The sequence below is a fragment of the Neopelma chrysocephalum genome, unplaced genomic scaffold, assembly GCF_003984885.1.
Source record: "Neopelma chrysocephalum unplaced genomic scaffold, ASM398488v2 Primary Assembly neopelma1_77, whole genome shotgun sequence".
In the NCBI taxonomy this organism is placed as follows: Eukaryota; Metazoa; Chordata; class Aves; order Passeriformes; family Pipridae; genus Neopelma; species Neopelma chrysocephalum.
Genome location: NW_020897738.1, coordinates 1,440,892 through 1,460,884, shown reverse-complemented (window position 1 = coordinate 1,460,884; position 19,993 = coordinate 1,440,892). Strand labels below are relative to the sequence as shown.

The following is a 19,993-nucleotide window of genomic DNA, read 5'->3' as shown; positions in this document are numbered from 1 at the left end:
TGTCAAACACAAGAGGTTAAATTAAGTTCTCTTACTAATGAAACGAAAAGAGAGTTGGTGTGGAATGCAGAGCCAGGACAGCCTTACAAGGGCAGGCTCTGCTCCTGGAGGGGCTGAGCACTGGGTGTCACGAGAGGTACAAACTCAGAGCCCCGAGGGGGGACTGGAGCTGCTGTGGTCCTCACAAGGACTCAGTCATGCTGTTTGCACGTGGGGTGATGCCTCCCAGAAAACCATTCAGAAATGCATGAATTATTGCTAATTGCCAACTGAAGCGGGATGAGATGGAAGAAACTCATCATGAGAGTGAATTTCTGACTGAGGGTCCCACAAGGGAAGAGCAGAGATACTGTTTTCACTGTTAGTCCAAATTAAGATTGCTCATGCTTCTATTCCAGCTCCTGTGCCGACAAAGCGTCATTTAGGGACCCAGCTGAGGTGAAAATTAATCCCAAGTGTTCTTTTGGTGGGTCTTCAGCTGGATTTCCTTCCCTATTCGTGCACGTTGGTGCTGCTGGAAGGGAGGTGGTGATGGGGGGCCTGGTGGGCTGGAAGGACTGGCCCCTGTCGTGAGGCTGCGAGTCCCACCTGCCTCTCCTGGGGTGTGCGTTCCATGTGTGCTACGTGCAGGCCTGCCTCAAAATGACCTTCCAATCCTATCTAGTCATTAACATAATTATACCTATTTGAGAGCAGGTACAGCTCAAAAGGAGCTGAAAGAAGCTTTTGGAAAATATTATGTAACCATGGAATTTTGTTTTCTGCTGAATGAGGGGGGGAAATAAGGATTGTTACTTCTTTGTGCAGGGTTGTGTTTTTGAGCTGTAGGTGGAATGGCTGTTCATAATGGAAGCATCCAGCGATGTTTGAATAACGAGGTCCCATTTGTACCGAGGTAATTAGTCATGCAGTTTGGGTAGCAGTGTGTGCGCTCTGCTTTCTGGAGCTGCAGATCCCTGACAGACCCAGGGTGGCTGCAGGGTGAGATAATCACTAGGATTTGTCAAGGGCAGAAGATTGTTTTGTGCTGTTCTTGTTCAGGAACAAACCCTCACTCAGCCAGGACTGCTGGGCTGAAGGGCTGGGGGACAGTCAGAGAACATCTGTGTGGGGTGAGCGATGTTCCATAGGCTGATGGGTATGAAAAGATGTGGAATCACCAGAGAAGAACTAAATAGAAACCGTGTGTAACTCACATGCTGTTATTGAATTAAAATACAGTTTTGAGCTTTTGCCAGCTGGGAAGTTTGCATGGAGCATTACAGAGTAACAGGACAAGGGAGAATGGTTTTAAACTGAAAGAGAGCAGGTTTAGATGAGATGTTGGGAAGAAATTCCTCCCTGTGAGGATGGTGAGGCCCTGGCACAGGTTGTCCAGAGAAGCTGTGGCTGCCCCATCCCTGGAAGTGTCCGAGACCAGGTTGGATGGGGCTTGGAGCAACCTGGTCTAGTGGAAGGTGGCCCTGCCCATGGCCCCCACAAGGAAAGGGACCATAAAGCTCATCTTGTTCCACTTCCCTGACATTTCAGCTGAAGTGATGGAAAAATCTCCAACTATTTGAATTTGATGGTGAAGGTGCATCTGATATTTTTGCCATGATGTTAATTGAGGTGTAAATCTAAGCAGTAATTTAAGTGCTGAGGATACTTCAATACCCAGCAGTGTGTTCACGTGGTGCCAGAAGATCCTAAATTTAGTATTGCAGATAGATTCAAATCAGCAGCTTTACAATCTTCTAAGGACAAAAATGGTAAATTTGGTATAACTTCCCTTTTCAGGGGAGATGTAATAAAAAAGTGGAATATATTCAGTAGTGGCTTTTCAGATCCTTCAAGTCACATGCCGTGTGAGAAGTTCTTGCAGTGAGCTATAGGAACACTGTGTTCTGTGCATCCTGGGTGGAATCTGACCGTGCCTCTCCCCCTGTTTGCCCCAGGCAATATTCCAGAAGGGGCTTAAATTTCGGTTCTGCTCTGCCCATCCTGGTGAGCTGAAGGAGCTGCTGACTAACTCGCATGGCAGCTACAGTCAGAGCCCTCTGGCTGCTGTTTCAAGGGGCTCCCGGATCAGACAGAGCCTGAAATCCTCTGGAATGGCAAAGCCCCCTTCCCTGCACTGCAGCAGGCATGGAGCTGCACTTGCAAAACTCAGATGTTTGAAATATCAAGCTTAGATTAAACAGCATAAAGATGTGCCCTAAGTCCTAAATTTCAGCCTTGGCTGCAGGATCCTCATCGTTCATGTAGCATTATCTGTAACACTGAGTTAAAAAAATTATTTTTTTTCTATTTCTTTACAAATCTAAGAAACACCCAGCTCTCGAGGCATCTGATCAAAAGGATCTCTTTTCATTTCCTTACAAAAATAACCCTACAGCTCTTTAAGGGAAGAGCTGTGTGTGAGGGGAAGAAGGTTTTCTCTGTTGGTTGGATTCCCTTTTATCATTAATGGGTTTTATTAGGCTGCAAATTTGAGAATGTTCAAAACAATTATGAGAAGTAAGTTAGAAAATGCTACATTTTGTCACTGAAGTTTTTCTTGGAGGCAAGTTACAGGTTGGTGAAGTTGAGCTCTTAAAACCAGGGCTCAAAAGGCAAGGCACCCCATTTCCTCAGAGCATCTCGGGCTCGTGCATGTCTGCAGGGCACATTTCTGATATAACAAAACATTGTGAAAGAACCATAGCATCAAATAATCTCTAGAAATCATCTGTTCCATTAAATCTACTCCTGGACAGTTCAGAGGAGCAGAGGATGATGTAAGACCATGATACTTTGTATGGCAAATGAAGCAACAGCCACAAAAACCCCTTGAATAAACAAGAGAGGAGCAGCTTCCAACATGCCTGTCTTGCCTCTCTCCTCTCGGCCCTGAACTAGTCACAGCTTGACTTTGGACTTTTAAATCTAAACATATGTCATTGACTGGAATCCATAGCTTTTATTTCTCCAGTCCTCCCAAGTGGGCTGTTCCCAGGAATTCCATGGCTGGTGACACCTGACTGCTTGCTGTTACCTGCTTTTATCCATGGGGTACTCTTATTACCCCCAATCATTTTTGGGCTGTGTGGTACTGACCCTGTGGTCTCCCAGCAGCTGAGGAGGGAGCAGAGTTAGGGGATGACATGGAGCCCTTCCTCACAACAGGGAACAGTGTAGGAAAGTGGAAAAAACCTGCTTCCAATGGTCAGACCTGTTCAGCTTTGTTTTGAACCTCTGGCTTAATCATTATCCTGTGCTGTGTCCTGTTTGAGCCCATGCATGGCACAATAAAACAGGTACAGGTGCTGGCACAGCCCAGGTGCCCATCGAGCAGCAGGAGTGGGGTGTAGGTTTGACCACATCCCAGTGGGAACCTGCTGGTGTTGGTGTGAGACATTCCCTGGCAAAGCTGTGCTCCCCAGGAAGGGTTAAAATCAGGGAGTACACGTGACATATGCAAACTATGAATCATTCCAATAGATCTGTGCAACTCCTGCCTGCTCCGGAGCCAGCAGATGCTGTTCCCTGCGTTGCCATGGTAACCCTGCCTGTACTATAATAAAGCCCAGCCCAGATCCTTTCCTTGGGCAGACCTCTGCGGCTGGTCACCTCCTCATTGTTTCCTCTCCGGAGCAGAGGCGAGGCAGGGACGGAGAGGAGGGGTCGGGCTACCAGAGGCAGCGTCTCCTGCTTGTAACCTCATGTGCCTTAGTTGGGAGCGCTCGGAGCATGGCAAAACCCTGGGAGGGAGACAGGCTCCAAACAGCTGTGCATCCAGCAGCTCCTTCCCAGAGCCTCTCCAGGGTGTGTAAGGAGAAGAGCCGGCTCTGAGGCGTGGGGACAGTTTGTGCCGGCTGCTGGTCCATCGCTGGCCCTCGGCTGGGATCCCCTGGGACCAGAGGAGCTGATGTCATCCAGAAGCTCTTTTGGCAGGCTCTGAGCGCCAGCGAGTCCCGAGTCCCGTCAGGAAGGCACCACGCTGGACACGGCTCCCCTTCAGCCTCCTGGGCTTTGCTCCGCATTTCTGGGAGGGAACATCTTGAGAATGGTTCCCGAGACAGGAAGGCTGGTGAGGAGGGGATTCTGCTGCTGCTGACACCTTCCCACAGAGTCTTTTTGGGAGAAAAGGATTTGGATTTACTGTTCAGAAGATCTAATCGTTTTGCTGCTACATGGATTGTATAGGAGCACCAGAACTTTGGTCAGTGTGCTGTCACCTGCCGAGCTGCCGAGCTGGGAGAATCAGATTCTTTTTATCCTTCTGATATTTACAGCAAACCAAAAACTTGGCTTAAAAAGGGAGTTGCTTTTCCTGCTCTGAAGTGAGACATTAGGAGCCTAATTCTGTGCTTGCAGATGGACTCATTTCAAGTGACTGTGTCAGGATTTAAACCTTGATTTCACTCTTTAACACGGCTGACTTAAACATATTTTGATGGAACTCTGGAAATCTGATTGTAAGTAGGAAAAGTCTTTTTATTTTTTCCTACTTGACAAATACCAATCTCCAACCTCACATATTTAGTTATTTAATTTCAGGAATATGCTGAGGGTGATAGTGCAGTGCTGTTTACCTTAGCCGAAAATATTTTATACGTGGAATCACTCTTTTGCAAAATAAATCAGGGTTGTTAAGGAGAATATATTTTAATTGCTACTGAATATTGATTTCTCATCTCTGCTGGAGAAAAAATGGATTACCTTGGAGACAAACTGACAGTGGCACAAACTCACATGACCCAGTGGATGGGTACAGTGCGGAGATCCTTGCAGGAAGCACTAAATTTAGTCACTACTGCGGTGGCTCATGAGCGGAGTAGCGGGGAAGGTGGCAGCAGGACTCCCTTCAAGAGAACCTCTTCCTTCAGGCACTTTGCATCCCGGAGCAGAGAGTCCTTCCGAAGGTTTTCAGTGCGGAGTCAGCAGAGGTTTTCCTCTTTGAGGAAGAGGCAGCCCAGTTCAGAGCCACCCGAGCTTGTAAGCGATGCACCTTTTTGAGACCCTCAAGGGAGAGAATACAATGCAAAACCTTGGGTTTGTTGCAGCATTTTATCTCATAACAAAACCTACCTCTTGTCTGCTTTTCCATCTAAAAATAGCCCCCAAAACACTTCCAGGTAGTGCTGTCTGTCTGTCTGCTCCCAGCTGTTTTCTTCCTGCAGCGCAGGTAGATATTTTCATTTGCCAGGGAATCAAGGTTTGGGGAATGGGGAAAATGTGGTTGATCTTTGAAGCAACACAATAAGGTAGGACAAGTACCAGTTTAAAACTGGGAAGTTAGACTGGTGTCTGGCAGTTCCCCAGCAAAGGCCAGCATGGCTTTGGATGTGCTTCAGTATTTGTGATTTTCTAATAAAAACACCTGAAGCTAAATCAGTTAAAGAGTTAAGTGCTGCCACTCTGCAGTCAAAGTAAATGATCATTTTTCTCTTCTTTCATTGAAAAAGAGGTGTTTTTCTCAGTGTACTTGCTACTTTGTCATGAAATTGAAGTGATACTGTCAGTGTGACTTGTGAAGGCTCTGGTGGGGCAGAGACAGGGCGTAATTCCTGGGAGCAAAGCAAGGCTGAAGAGCTCTTGGTTCCCTATGGCCATGTGCCACACTGAGCCCTCTTTAAATGCCTTTCCTAGTCTCCAGGTTATTTTCAGGAAGGACAGTCTGTATTACATAGCATGGCAAGGTGGTGGAGGAGAGGCCACTTGGGAGAGGGAAACCCTTTCCTGGGACCTGGGCTGGGACTGCCATTATTGACACCCCCAGTTGTAGTTCTGGCACATTCTGCAAAGCTGCAGTGGTTTGGGGTTATAGTGGGTAAAAGGGAAATAAATCTGGTTTATTCTGTTTTATTTCATGGAGAGGAGCCAAAACTGGTGATTTGAGTTGTACCTGAAACTGGTGATTTAAGCTGTACCTGAAACTGGTGATTTAAGCCCAACTCTTGAACTATGGAAACTGGGTGACTATAGCTGAGTTGTGTGGAATGGGGCCCCAAGCCTTGGTGCCAGGGTGTGGTAAATCCTGAACTTTCTGAGTGGCTAAAATGTTTTTGTTTCCTTTTTTTATTATTAAATAAAACAGTTACTCATTGTGAAGTGTAAATATACTGAGTTCTGCTGTGGCCTCCCAGGGTTTGCTCACGGACCCAGTGCAGGTGATGCCGCATTCCTGGGGCAGGTGTGGTGTTTGCATACGGGCTGTTTCCAGTCCTTGTATCAGCTCTGGTTAGAGCATTTCTGTCCCAGCTTGCTATCCATGTCCTGTCTGGCTGGACTGGGTAAGAAAATACTGTCAAGTAAGCACAAAAGAATGAAGAGGAAAATATTTGGTAACCACTGTTACAGTGTTAGCATGGTGTAGTTCTCAGGACTTTTTTTTTTAAGCTGGTGTTTTAGATTTATTGGAATCATCTGAATGAAAAACTCATTTAAAAGAAGGCTGAAAAATGGGAATGTGAAACCTGCAGAGGACAAACGTCCTGCTGTCTTACACGGGACTGCTTACGGAGCAGAAATCAGGAGACACGGGGTGACCTTTTCTCTTAAGTCACTGGTGACAGCGCCGGAGCTGCTGTTCCTCTGTTTCAGCAGGAATTTTGCTTGTGCTTGGCTTTATGTGTGAATTTGGTTTCACTTGGGCTCAAACTTCAGGTCTCAGATCTCGTGAGTTTGTCGTTGGTGCCGTTGCGTCTGCGGCGAAGGACTGTTGAATGCGGACCTTGAGCTCTTTTATCTGATTGGAACAGGGTCCTGGTCGTAGGCCTTGGAACTGCTGACGTTTTGCTACAGAACAACTATGGAGTTAGTATGAAGTGTGTAATTCATCATAACCTGACTTATTTACTGCCCTAGGGTGCACTGTAGAGTAGTTACTTGGTGCTGGTACTTCAGCGATGGAGTTTTGAAACAAGGAGCTCGTGAAGGGCCAGTGGCCTCCAGCTCCTGTCTCTGCTGGCACTGGTGGCTGCTGGTGGAGAACTTGGCATTCTACAAGGCCGAGAAACCTGTCCAAACTCAAGTCAGGGTTTAGATAGAGTGAGTAAACTTCTTCAACTTCAGATCTGGGAACCTGTAGCTGAACTTGCAGAATTTTTTACTTTTCAGTGAGACCTTTCAAATGGAAGTTGATTTTTCTCTCAGACATCTTTATTGAGGCTATTTTCCACTTTTCATCTCCTATCATCAGCTCAGTGTCTTCCTTGTAAGAGGAACATAGGTACAACCATTAAACATGATCTCTGATTTAATCAGGGTGGCATCAGTCTCGGTTCTATTATAGGTGTGAGATCTGGTTTCACAGCCAGAACTGTTTTAGATCTCAGGGTTTGTTGCCATACAATTAAACCAGGGCAGTTCTTTGATGCCCTTGGTTCCCCTTACACTGCCAAAAAAGTCATGGAAAACCTCAGAGGGGTTTCACATTCTTTGGGAGAAGATTTGGAATTAGAACAGGAAAGATGAATTCTGAGGCTGCTCAGGCTGGAAGTGGTTGATGTGTTTTACCCGAGTTGCTCCGATTTGTGCTAAAAATAACACCAAAGTGCATTAAATAGTGGTTCCTCTTGGTGTACTGGGCGGTTGATGAAAATGGTGTTTTCATTCAAACTTGATCTGGCAGAATCACAGTTATTTGGTTTGGACTCACTTTTTAATATAATTCCAAAATAAAGATGGAAGTGGAGTGGTTTGTTTACTACATGTGTTCCAGATGTGCTGGGAGGGCACTTCCCATGGTTTTTCTTGGATCCTACAGCCCTTTCCCTGTCACCCTCTCTGCTAGAGGCTGAAATTCCCATCCTATTTTTTGTTAATCTTCCCAGGTGTTCCTTTCTAAGCCAGCATAAGCTTGTGAAGGCAGCTTGTTCCTTGGAAAAGCTGGTGAACTATGACTTTTCCCACAGAGTAGGATCCCTCTCTAGTGTGTAGGAGCAGGTGAGTGCCCTGGTTTGACTTACACGCCTACACAGCACCTCTCTTGCTTTTCAGAGAGCTTTGATCTGCAGTGCCTGCTCTGATTTCACCCGAGGTCTGTCTGTCCTTTGTGGTGAACATCCTTAAACAAACCATGTGTAAAAACAAATTACTACAGGTTGGCACTTTGAATCTGAACTTGGAATAGGTACAGACCCTACAAGTAGTTGCTGAATTGTTTTGCCCTAATGTTCAACAAAGGCACAATGAATTGTTCTCCAAAATGTTTTTTGGTACCATCAGTGAATGGAATTTTATCTTTATCTTTAAACTCCCAGGGAGCTTTTGGGGTAGGGGGAAGCAAGTTTGCAGCCAGCAGGCTTTTAAAATGAGTTGTTTGTCTTGTTTGGGGGTAGGGGGAGGAGTGAAGCTGTTTGGTTTAATTAATGAAGATACAAGAGCCAGTGCTGAAACAGTTCCTGCTTTTTCATTCTTAATAACTTCTCTTTGGTTTAACAGGCCATGAATGTAGCTGGCGGATAAATCTGGGCCAGAAACTCATAGTGATGGGCATTTGGTGGCTGCCTTTGTTGCTCTCTCATTATTATGACAGGAATAATCACTTAAATGACGTTACTCTGTGATTTCACTTAGGCTGGCTGGAGTTGATTTTTACCGTGTTCTTAAAGCATAAGAAAATAACATAAATAGATTTATAGCTGGTATTTTGTGCTCATCCATCTTGCTGCTTTGTTTCTTTTAAAGCTGTGATAACTTTAGGGGGGAAATAAATTGTATTACAGAAAAACTTCACTGAACACAAGTCTTAGAATCCCAGAATCCCAGGATGGTTTGAATTGGAAAGGACCTTAAAAATTATCCGGTCCCACCCCCTTCCATGGGCCGGGACACGTTCCACTAGCCCAGGTTGCTCTAAGCCCCATCCAACCTGGCCTTGGACACTTCCAGGGATGGGGCAGCCACAGCTTCTCTGGACAACCTGTGCCAGGGCCTCACCACAGTCTCCTTATCCTGGCAGTCCATTTATATTGAAATTCGGTAATATTGTGGTAGTTTCAGGAAACACTCCTGGTGTTTCACAGGAGGGGGGTGACTGTGTATATTTTGACTGCTGTCTTCTAAAACATCCTCTAAGCTGTGAGAGATGTGTGTTGGAACGAGCAGTGCAGCCTCTAAAGGCTGCATGTTTGTTATTCCCTTGTTGTCAGGAAATCCTACCACTTTCTGTACATCTTTAATTCCAGGCTTTAAGCTAAAGAACACTTTTTCCCAGGAATGTTTGTTTGAAGTTTAACTCGTATCTTATGTGGAGAAATGTTAACTGTGCAGAAGAGCTGTGAGATGCAGCATTTCTAGTGGGAGGTGTTGATTTCAAGTGTGCAGCTTTTCAAAGAAAAGCAAATATATTCCCTCCTTGGCATCCCAGTATGAAACCGCCTTGTTCTGTCTTGTGCCTCCTGCAATGTTGAAGTCGAGGGATCCTGTTCAGTGCTCAGTGCCAGCTTTTATTAGCACTGATGGGAGTTGATATGGCCTGGGGAGAGTGTGGATTCCGATGTCTCAGAGGTGGGACAGCACCGTGCTGCTCAGGCTCTTCCTGACGGAGCCTCCAGCTCCGTCCTGCTGCCTTGGGTGTCTTGGGGGTTCATTTCTTATCAGCTTCACTGCCTGAGGCTGAAAAGGAAATTTAATCTGTTGATCTAGGAGGGGTTTTAAAGATGTTCCCAACTATTTCCTCTGCTCTGCTCTGGTGTTCTGCGTTCCCACCTCTCAGAGGAAGTGCTGTCATGGCTCGCTCAGCCCCAGCAAGGTTTATATTTAGAATTTGGGTCTCGTCTGCTTTTTGCACATCGAGTCAACCTCTGCTCTATCTTCAGCCTTGCACTGAACCACATGACGTGAGCGTGGTGAGTGTTCTCAGCGAGGCAGAGCAGCTCTATTTTCAGGGTATAAAAAATGACAAACTTTCAGATGTCTTTGAAATTCTCAATGGAGCAAGGAGGTGACTGCACCACGAGTCACCCCAGGAGCAGGGAGCTGATTCCATTCCATGATGGTAACCAGATCCCTGGCAAAACCAACTTCATTTGCACTAATTCGATGACATTCTTCATTGTAGCTAGAGTCGGTGCCAGGTAGACTTTGAATCTCCCTTTTGTGCTGCAGCCTGTGCCAGGGCCTCACCACCTTCGCAGGGAAGAGTTTCTTCCCAATATCTAATCTAAACCTGCCCTCTGCCAGTTTAAAGCCATTCCCCTCCATGCCCTTGTCCAAAGTCCCTCTCCAGCTCTCTTTGATTCCCTTTAGGTACTGGAGGGGGCTCTAAGGTCTCCCTGGAGTCTTCTCTTCTCCCAGGTGAACACCCCCAGCTCTCCCAGCCTGTCTCCAGAGCAAAGTGGCTCCAGCCCTTGGAGCACCTCTGTGGCCTCCTCTGGACTTGCTCCAGTAGCTCCATGTCCTTGCACTTCCTGGCAGTGATTTCCTGTGACTCCTTTGTCACTGGATGTGCATTGAGTGCTGGTGTGGGGAGGAGGGTCCCCGTCAGCTCTGCTCTAACCCATATGTCATATCATTTGTGACACAGTTTGGGTGTTTTGATCAAGATGAAGATATTTTTGCTGTAGCATAAGACACGTGCACATTTCCAAGGGATATATGTGAAATACGTGGATTTTGTTTTGTTTCGATTCAGTACTGAAGCAAAGGGGTTTGGTTCTCAGATCAAGGCTGGCTCCCTGTCAGCAAGGCCATGGCCCTGGAGATAATAAGGCTGCTGTGGGAGCAGCTTGGGGCTTTTCAAAGGAGATAGCTGAGCTAACGGTGTCATGGGATAGAGCAACTTGGGAAGACCTCAGGCCTCTTCCCCCCAGAACGCTGGGCTCCCAGCTGGTCACTCTCACTGCTGGCATTTGCTCCCCAGGTTAGGGCTGAAGGAACATCGGCATGTTCCTGATTTCTGCTGGCATACATCTGCTTTTCTGGGATTTTTGCTGTGCTTTTCCAGGGAGAAGGGGTTGGGATTCAGGCCTGCGCCTCAAACTGGGAAGCAATGAAAAGGTGGAGAATTAAACCAGTCACCCTCTAAAAACAACCCATGTTTCATAAGGGGAACGCTGTCAGCTTTTAGCATCAGGCTGAGCATCATATCCCTGTGGAAGAGGCAGGGAAAACACATACGGAGAGGCAGCCCTGGGTTGCATAGCAACAGGGAGGATGTCGGGGCTGATGGCATTTCTGAGTTGTTTGGCACTGTGGGACTGGTACTACTCCACTGCCCATGGGAGAGGAGAACATCCATTATTTAAAGGATTTTTGAGCAGAGCAGCGTAGCTCCTTAGGATCTAAGAGTGCTAAATATGTTGTGTGAGTGCTTCCAGACACAGGGGGCATGCCTGTGTTTCCCCAGACATGCGCTTATGCATCCGGCAGTGGCACCAGCTCCAGTTCTCCACAATAAACTGGCTTGTCGTGGCCAGCCCAGGAGGCACCAGGGCAGTGGGATCATAGAATGGTTTGGCGGGGGAGGGACCTTAAAGCTCAACTCCTTTCACCCCCTCCCATGGGCAGGGACACCTTCCACTATCCCAAGTTGCTTCAAGCCCCGTCCAGCCTGGCCTTGAACACTTCCAGGGATGGAGCAGCCACGACTTCTCTGGGCACCCTGTGCCAGGGCCTCACCACCCTCACAGGGAAGAATTTCTCCCCAGTATCCCATCTAACTCTGCCTTCTGGCAATGGGAAGCCATTACCCTTTGTCCTGTCACTCCAGTCCCTTGTCCAAAGTCCCTCTCCAGTCTCTTGGAGCCCATTCAGGTACTGAAAGGCTGCACTAAGGTCACCCCAGAGCCTTCTCTTCCCCAGGCTTAACAACCCCACCTTTCCTCACAGCAGAGATGCTCCCTCCCTCTAATCATCTTCATGGCCTCCGCTGGACTCGCTCCAACAGGTTGATGTCCTCCCTTTGCTGGTGACCCCAGAGCTGAACACAGCACAGAGGGATGTTCCTCCTGAGCAGACACCAAGGTTGCTCACTGCTGTCTCCTTACCTGGCCACAGTGGCCTGTATTGTAATGGAAAGACCTGGAGGTTCTGAGATTGATTAATTCAGTTAATTTTGTCCCTGCTCTTGGACCTGGTCTCTGGTGATGCTGGAGTCCCTTGGTGTGAGGACACTGTGCTGGATGGGGTGTTGGGGCGGGCTGAGGAGTTGTCCCACGTGGCTCTGCCCGCTGTGGAGCCAGCGCTGGAGGTCTTTAGCTCTCCTCATCCGTGAGGTCAGAGAGAAGCTGTTCAATTCCTGGAACTGTTTATCTGTGGCTGCAGCGTTGGAGGGTGGGGGCAGAAGGTGCTGCCCCAGCCTGGGACGTTCCCTTAGGCACTTACTCCTTTCAGCAACTAATTTAAACCTGGAGTTGGTCCATCTCCTCACCTGATTGCCAGGAACTAACGGGAACGTTGGGAGGGAGCCATGACTTACTCCTTGTGGGCAGCGCTCATTCGCCGGATAGTGAGTATGGATGGAAATTCTGGGATGCTGATTCCATGGAGTCAGACTTTCCCTTTACTGTTTTGGCATTTGGGTACTTCCAAAGAAAAATCTATGGGCTGTGACCTGTAGACCCTCTTAGTGTGGTGGGGTTTTGGTGTTGGTTGGTGTCAATATGATGTTATGTCCTGATAATTCTGTTAGTAGTCCAAAGTGTATGGTTTACCTTCTATTAATAGTTCTTGGAATAATTGTAGAATAATTTGGATTATAAAGGATTATGAAGGTCATGGAGCCCAGCATCCTGGTCAAAGCAGAGACAACTGTGAAATAATAAAATACAATATTAATAGAATACAAAATTAATAGAATAGATAGTATTTTGCCATCCTCCTAGCAGTCTGCAGGGGAACAGTTGTGATGGTTTTCTGGATTTGTAAGGACTTGTAAGCTGTGCTTAAATGCAGTGCCACACTTAAGGGGCAATTTGACCAAATCTCTGACTTCTTTGATTAAAAAAAAGAGAGAGAAAATGAAAAAAAAAAAGGCACTTTTCAAGAAATAAGCACAGTTTTTTCTCTGAGTTCTGTATTAACAAGGCAGATGGTCAAAACTTCCTTCCATTGTGCAGTTCCTCCTCATATCCAGTCTATGCCAGTGGATTTTAGCTTTGAACATTCGCACTCAAGCTGTGGGCTGTCACTTCCCCTGGCTGATGTCTCAGGCTCCTTTGCAAACAAAGATATTTTTGAAACTGTCTGTGCAGCTTCTGACTCATGAGATCTCTCCGAGCTGGTGTTCCTCCTATGCCAGGTCTTTTCACATTAGTGCGGGAGGGCTTTTTACAAAAACGTCTCCATTCACTCAGAGTTACGGGTAATTTTTGGGCTGGTAGAACCAATACTGTGTATGCATCATTTTCAGGAACTGGAAATTGCAGGAGTAATCAGCCCTGGACTATAGCCAAGCCCAGCTTAATTCCAAGGGAGGACTGAAAAAGGCATAATCATAATGTCTCATTTTAGAAGAAGAACCAGAGGCAAAGCAGGACACAGCTCAGCTGCTTTATTTTATATGAAAATTAAGTCAATTTTTTCCTCCTCCTAGCATAAGAATTGGGAAGTTAAAAGATCAAAGCTCAAGGAATTATAGCATTTGAAACTTGGATCGAACGTGGTATTTATTTGGGGAGATTTTTCTGTCATTATAAATAAGAAAATTCCTAATTTGGGCTTATCTTCTGGCTCTGAAAAGACACTAGACCCCCTCCTTTGAAATGTCTGGCTTTACTGTATCCTGAATATTTTGTTTATGGAGGAAATGGCTGTACCTGGCCTGGCTTCATGTGTTGATCGCCTTGAGTTGTTCTGGAGCACGGTGGAAATGATATAAAAGAGATCTTTGAAAGAAAAGCTAAAACTCATCATTCTTTGCTTGCTAATAATCACCTTCTGGAGAGGATAATTTTTAGGGTTTGTTGTTGCTCAGCACACCCCTCTCCTCCGAGCTTCACAGGCTATAAATTCTTTCCTGCGCCGCCCTCCGTGACCCCAGCCAACACCTCCTCCACAAGCTGGGGAGAGGATCAGCTCCTCTTCCTGCTCCTTATTTCTGTGCTTGGTACCTAAAGAATGGTTATTTTTTCCAATTAATCATATAAAGTATGTGTTGAAAGGACCTGTCAGGGAAAGACACTGTCATCTTGAAATAAGTAGCTTCCTCCGGAAGCAAAGCGCTAAACCAATACTGAATATAACGAAGTCTCTGGAATCTAGAGAATTCCAGATCTCTTGGAATTTGGAGGGTTTTATTCCTTATGTTTAGACTTTCTGTTTGTTACACTGAATTTAATCTCGCAATGTCTTCAGAAGTGGCAATGTTAGTTCTTTTTCAGGCTTGTTTTGGGTTTAGCATAGAGAATAACACTGTTAATTGTGTCATGTTGGCTGTAAAACGGCATCTCAAAGTTCAAGTATCTATTAACATCAAGTCAAGCGTTGCCTGAAACTGAGGAATATGTGCAGATCAGTTTGTCTGCAGCGTAAGATGTTATTAAGAATTATTGAGCCCTCACACGAGCCATGTATTTGCATCTGAACTTCTTCCCCGTGGCTGCCGAGCCGGCGTTATCAGGGCTGGCCACGCGTCTCCTTCCAGCCACCGTGGCCAGATAACACAGCGCTGCGTAAACAAGGCCTCCCCAGTGCAACAGGACAGAAGTTGCTTTTCTGCTGCTCCCATTCTTGTTTCTAAGCTTTTTAGACTGGTTTCTAGCTAGAAACAACATGATTGCAGTAAAACAGTCTATGCCGTGCGTAAAACAGTCTATGCCCCTATGCCGGGCTTAGTCATAGCTGGTGGAAAATACCCTGTACAAATTGATTACAAGAATGGGGGAACTTGTAATGTGAGATTGGGATTGGAAAAAAAAATTCCTAATGAGTTTCGGGTTGGAAAAAAAACCCTGAACAAGCTTGGATAGTGGGGGAGGGGAGTGAGAAGAACGATTGGCATTCGTTAGTGCCTTTCCTAGAAGTGCATCCACTTGCCAAGGGTGCTGTGGCTACCAGGTGAGAGCAGAAGGCCGAGCCCAGGGGTGTTAGTGGAGTCCCTGGAGCAAATCACAGGATCAGGAAGTTACAGAGGGAATTTGTGGAAGGGAAAACCTGAGCCAAGCAGGAAGAAATGCCGTGTGGTTTCTAGGGAGTACCAGACTATTTCTCTTGTTGGAAGCAGCATGTGCCTGGCTTGTGGTTGGAATCTTGTACCTGGCATGGACTGGGAAATGTGAGAACTCAATTTGTCTCTGGGTGTACATGTATTTATTTATCTGTCTATCTGTATATATATGATAGGTTGGATTCGATGATCTTAGAAGTCTTTTCCAACCTTAATGATCCTATGATTCTATAAACTGTTAGAATCACTGCCAGTGAATCCTGGGGCTGCAGGAACATCTGGAATGAAAAGCAGGAAACATCTGTTCTGTGTAACTCACAAACTGAGCCCCAGTTTTGCTTGAGTATCACAAACTGGGAATTTAACTTTGTCCGGTCATGGTGTGTGGTAGTAGTTGGAGTAAATGGTGGAGCCTTTTGTGGTTTGTTTCTCTCTGCATTAAAAGAGATGCTTTGGCAGCAACAGAGAGTGCGATAGGGCTGGAGAGTTGCTGTGGCCCCTGGGAAATAAGAACTGGTTATGAGAGGTGGAAGTGTTGAGGGACTTCTTCAGTAGCCAAGTATCAGCATTGGTGAATTATCCTTAATGTTTTTATAGTCTTAAGGCAGCATTCTTTAGGCGTATTAAGTGAAGAAAACATGCATCTCTTTTTTTCTCAAAAATATAAAGGAATTCTCTATATTAAATATGGGATTTCCTAATATTATTGCTACTTTGTGTGTGCTGCCTGAACATAAATAGATGTGTTGGTAGTTTCCACAAATATGTTCTGCTAGGTGGGTCTGAGGTAGAGGGGTTTACAAAGAGAAAAATCCTTGGATTTTCCCAAGGGCAGGTGGAAAACCATGTAATCTGCTGTCAGATAAAATCTTGATAAGCAAAGCTGATTTGGAGCTGAAAGCCATGTTTGTATTTGTTCAGGGTAATGAAGGTGAAAGGGACCAACAGTTAATTATGTGTTCACAGTGTAGGATTTCAGGACTCAAACCTCGGTGTGTAACTCAGCACAACTGCAAAGCAAAGGTGCAGCAGGGCTTTACTGACATTGCTCTGCTGCAAATTTGGGGTGCCAGCACTGACCCACTTCTCTCCCCAGAAAGGGAAGGGCCTGGGATCCACTCTTTCCTCCCTATGAAAGCAGAAGATCCATGAAATAAAAACACTCAGGAAGTGAGAGGTCAGAGTAGAACAGAGGAAATCCAGCATGGTCTGTCCTGCACTGGGTTTGAACGTTGCCTCAGCACACATCAGTTTGTTGAGGGCTTTCTGTGTTAGTTATTTATAGGGGCCCTGTGCTTATTTATTTATTTATTTATTCATTTTATTTTGAATGTCTTCCAAAGAAAGCTGGAAAAAAAATGGATCCTTTTATTAAACCCGGGAAAAGAGCAGTAGAGTTGATGTTTGCCTTGCGTGCTTGCGAGATGAAATGCCATTCCCAGCAGAATTCCTTGTGCTTGCCTAGGTGCTTTGAGAAATTCTGTGCAATGAGATAAGAGCAATATTAAAGCAGCTTGGAGTTACTGAAACCAGGGAGTCACTTCCAGCCTCTAGAATCCATTATTTGCCCAGGAAAACAATGCTGATTGTATAGAGAATGTCATTCCGAGTTCACAGCTGTTTTCCAAGTCTAAGTTTATTCCCGGTTTTACGTTAACCAAGTCTAACTAGCAGATTCAAACCCACTGTTGCCAATAAAACCTGTTAATCTCTCTGACGAAACGTTTCGTTGCAGGACCAGCTGAGGCAGTGCTTCTCCAGGCAGGCGCCGGGAGCGAAGGACACGGACACACTGGTGCAGGAGCCCGACAGCCAGTACGGCACCTGGAACGAGCAGCGGCACAGCGGGGACAGGTGAGGGGGACGTGGCCCTCTGCAGGCCTGAGGCTTTTCTTAGCTGAGGAGTGAGAGGAAGTCATAGAATCCCAGAATGGCCTGGATTGAAAGGACCTTAAAGCTCATCTCATTCCAACTCTCTACCGTGAGACACCTTCCACTAGATCACGTTGCTCCAAGCCCTGTCCAACCTGGCCTTAGACACTTTTATGTGTTTTATTTGTTTATAAATCTGTTTCTCTCCCACTGGCATTGCCTTAACAGCCGTGCTACCAGGTGGGCTGAATGGCAAAATCCCTCTGGAACAGGGCTCTGGGTGCTGGGTGTGGTGACATGGGATGCACCTCTCCATGTGCCCTGATACACCTTGAGGGACTGTGACCACTTCCAGACTCTGAAGTGTTTCATTGTGGTGAAGTGGAGGATGAAATGGAATATCAGTCGAGTGAAAGATTGTATTGCTGATGCTTTTCTGTTCTTAAAATGATGTAATGAAATAAACCTAGAGCAGCAAAGTGTGAGGGTTTTTATAGTTTACAGCTTTTGTGTAAATTATGGCTTGATCTACCCTGAGCCCGTGCCCTGTCTGCTCAATGTAGTATGAAAATAGCATTTTACATGGTTTTAATGCTATGCTTGTTGAGATCTTATAGCTGACATTAATGTCAATTGTTTGGTGTGTTCTGCAGTTGAGAACTGTGTGTTATAAATATTTTATTGCTCATGAAATCAGGGTAGTTTTCAGCTTGAGGTTCAGCAATCTGAGTGACGTGCCAACAGTGACAGCCAGGCTGCTGTAAAATTAACTCTGATTTCAGGATCGTACAGACATTTTCTGAGATCAGTTTCCTAACAAAGGTGCTTGTCTCAGCTCCGAAGCAGACAGCATTGGAGAGTGATTTCAGTCCATCCATTCTGATATGAACAGCTCCACATAAACATTCCAGTGCACTGAAGGATTGAATTCAATCCCCATGTGCGGCAATTTTGTTTCCACCGTAAGAAATGTTTGGGTTTTGCTTTTTTTACAGTGTAATGATGACAGTGTAGAGACTTCTCAGCATTTTGCCACCCCATTGCTCTGCTTTGGCTTGACTTATGGCTCATTGTGGGGGAATTACTCATGTATTAATCAGGCACTCAGAGAGGAATGAGATTAATGTACTTTTAAATAATGGAAATCTTCCTGGAATGTATTGCAAGTGCATTTTGTCTGCAGTGTTTTTTTTATGAAGCAGGCAGCCCCTGCCAGGACCAGTGAGATGTTCTCCCCATCCCACCACGGGTGCTCTGAGCAGGCTCTGCCTTCATTGCCTCCTCCTGGCCTCAGCTTGGGGGCAGGAACTTGCAGGAGACGTTGATAATTCAGCTTTCCTGTTTGGCCTGGCTCACTTCCCTCAGAGTTTATCCCTTCCCAGCTGCACACCCGTAGTGTTGTGTCTCGCACGCACCCGCCCCGACAGCGGGGACCCAACGGTGTCACCACCCTGCTGTGCCTGTGCTGTGCTGGGGGAGCCTCTAGGTTCAGGCATTTCCCGGTGTTTGAGCCATGGAGTGATCATTTTAGGAGTGTTTCATTAATGCACCTGTGAATGAACTCATCTTCATGGAATCACAGAGCCATTAAGGTTGGAAAAGACCTCCAAGGTCATTGAGTCCAACCTTTGCCCAAATCCCACCGTGCCCACATAACCATATGGCCAAGTGCCACGTCTGCTCGGTTCTTGAACACTTCCAGAGACAGTGTATAGACACCTGCATTAGATGGGAACCTGTAGCTACAGAATACAAGAGGGCATAGAAAGGGAGGAGTTTCTTTCTGGAAAGAGTGGTCAGGCATTGGAAGGGGCTGCCCAGGGAGGTGGTGGAATCCCCATCCCTGAAGGTGTTCAAGAAACAACTGGATGTGGCGCTCAGTACTCTGGGCTGGGTGACAAGGTGGGGATCAGTCACAGGTTGGACTCAATGGTTTTGGAGGTCTTTTCCAACCTGAATGATTCTGGGATTTTTGAATGGACGTTATTTCCTGTGTGACACACCAGGCAAATAGTGAGAGCTGCCTTTGGATTCTCACTCTTCAGCAGTGTAAAAGCAGGATTCCTTTCCTTCCTGACTCCTAATTTCACATGCTGAAGCAACACATTCTTTATGGCCTCTTAACACTGACTTGCTAAAACTAATTAAATTTAATTGCAAGTGAAACTGAGGATTGATCTCAGTTTATTGCCCATTGTGATAACCATCCTGCTGGTTTTGTGTGCTCCACATGAAGGATGATTTTTCAGAGAAGTAAACGCACCTGTGGAACACTGGGGGTAGCTTATGGATATGCTTATAAACCCTGAAATCTTAATGAAGTAGTAGGAAAAGGTGCATTATACATCTCAGTAATGAGAACTGAAAATGTGTTTTCAATTTCATTTTTTTGAAGGGAATTTCCCCCGTAATTTGCTGTTCAGCTGGAAAGAATCCACTGTGCATGACAGGGTTTTGACTTCAGGCATCCTTCCCACTTTTGGGGATGGGCTATGCCACAGGAATCGGTGTGTAACTGGGGTGTAATTGTGCAGGAACTCCAAAGGAGAATCCATTGGGAGGATTGGTGAATGATAAACCACCAACCAGTGTAAATTCAGCTGGATTTCTGTCACATCTTTCTTTCGGATATTTCGGTTTGAAAAACCTAAGGGAGTTGTATCAGCTGCAGCCCTGGGATGTAGCAGGGAAGAGGCTTTTTGGAGACGTGCACATCAGACAGGATCCTTTCAACACACACTTTAATTTCCATGAGATGTCCTAAGCCTGCAGATTGTCTCTCCTCTCCCCATTCTTGCAGTGGGTCTAAAGCCTGACGCTGTGGATACCAAATATCATTCGAAGCAAAAATCCTAGACAAAAACTTGTCCTGCAGCTCATTAGTGCCATTCTTAATTATCCTGGGGCCCACTGGCGAAGAAGGGAAGCAGCATTCCCTGTGCTCGTGTGCTGGAAACCCTCTGTGCAGTGTCTGCTCTGCCAGGCTGGACATTGTACCATGTACTGGTGCTGATGGACGTTGTTATCCAGCAGTAAACTCCTGAG

General features: G+C 46.1%; 1 protein-coding gene across 3 annotated transcripts in view; it reads left to right on the top strand.

Annotated features, from left to right (window-relative positions):
- The window catches only part of KIAA1671 (KIAA1671 ortholog), a 71,021-nt gene that overhangs the window by 44,340 nt on the left and 6,688 nt on the right, over positions 1-19,993 (top strand). For all 3 annotated transcript variants that reach the window (XM_027689280.1, XM_027689281.1, XM_027689282.1), the window contains one exon: positions 16,812-16,930. In XM_027689280.1, the coding sequence (XP_027545081.1) occupies positions 16,812-16,930 (119 nt within the window). The remainder of the gene's footprint in view (positions 1-16,811; positions 16,931-19,993) is intronic.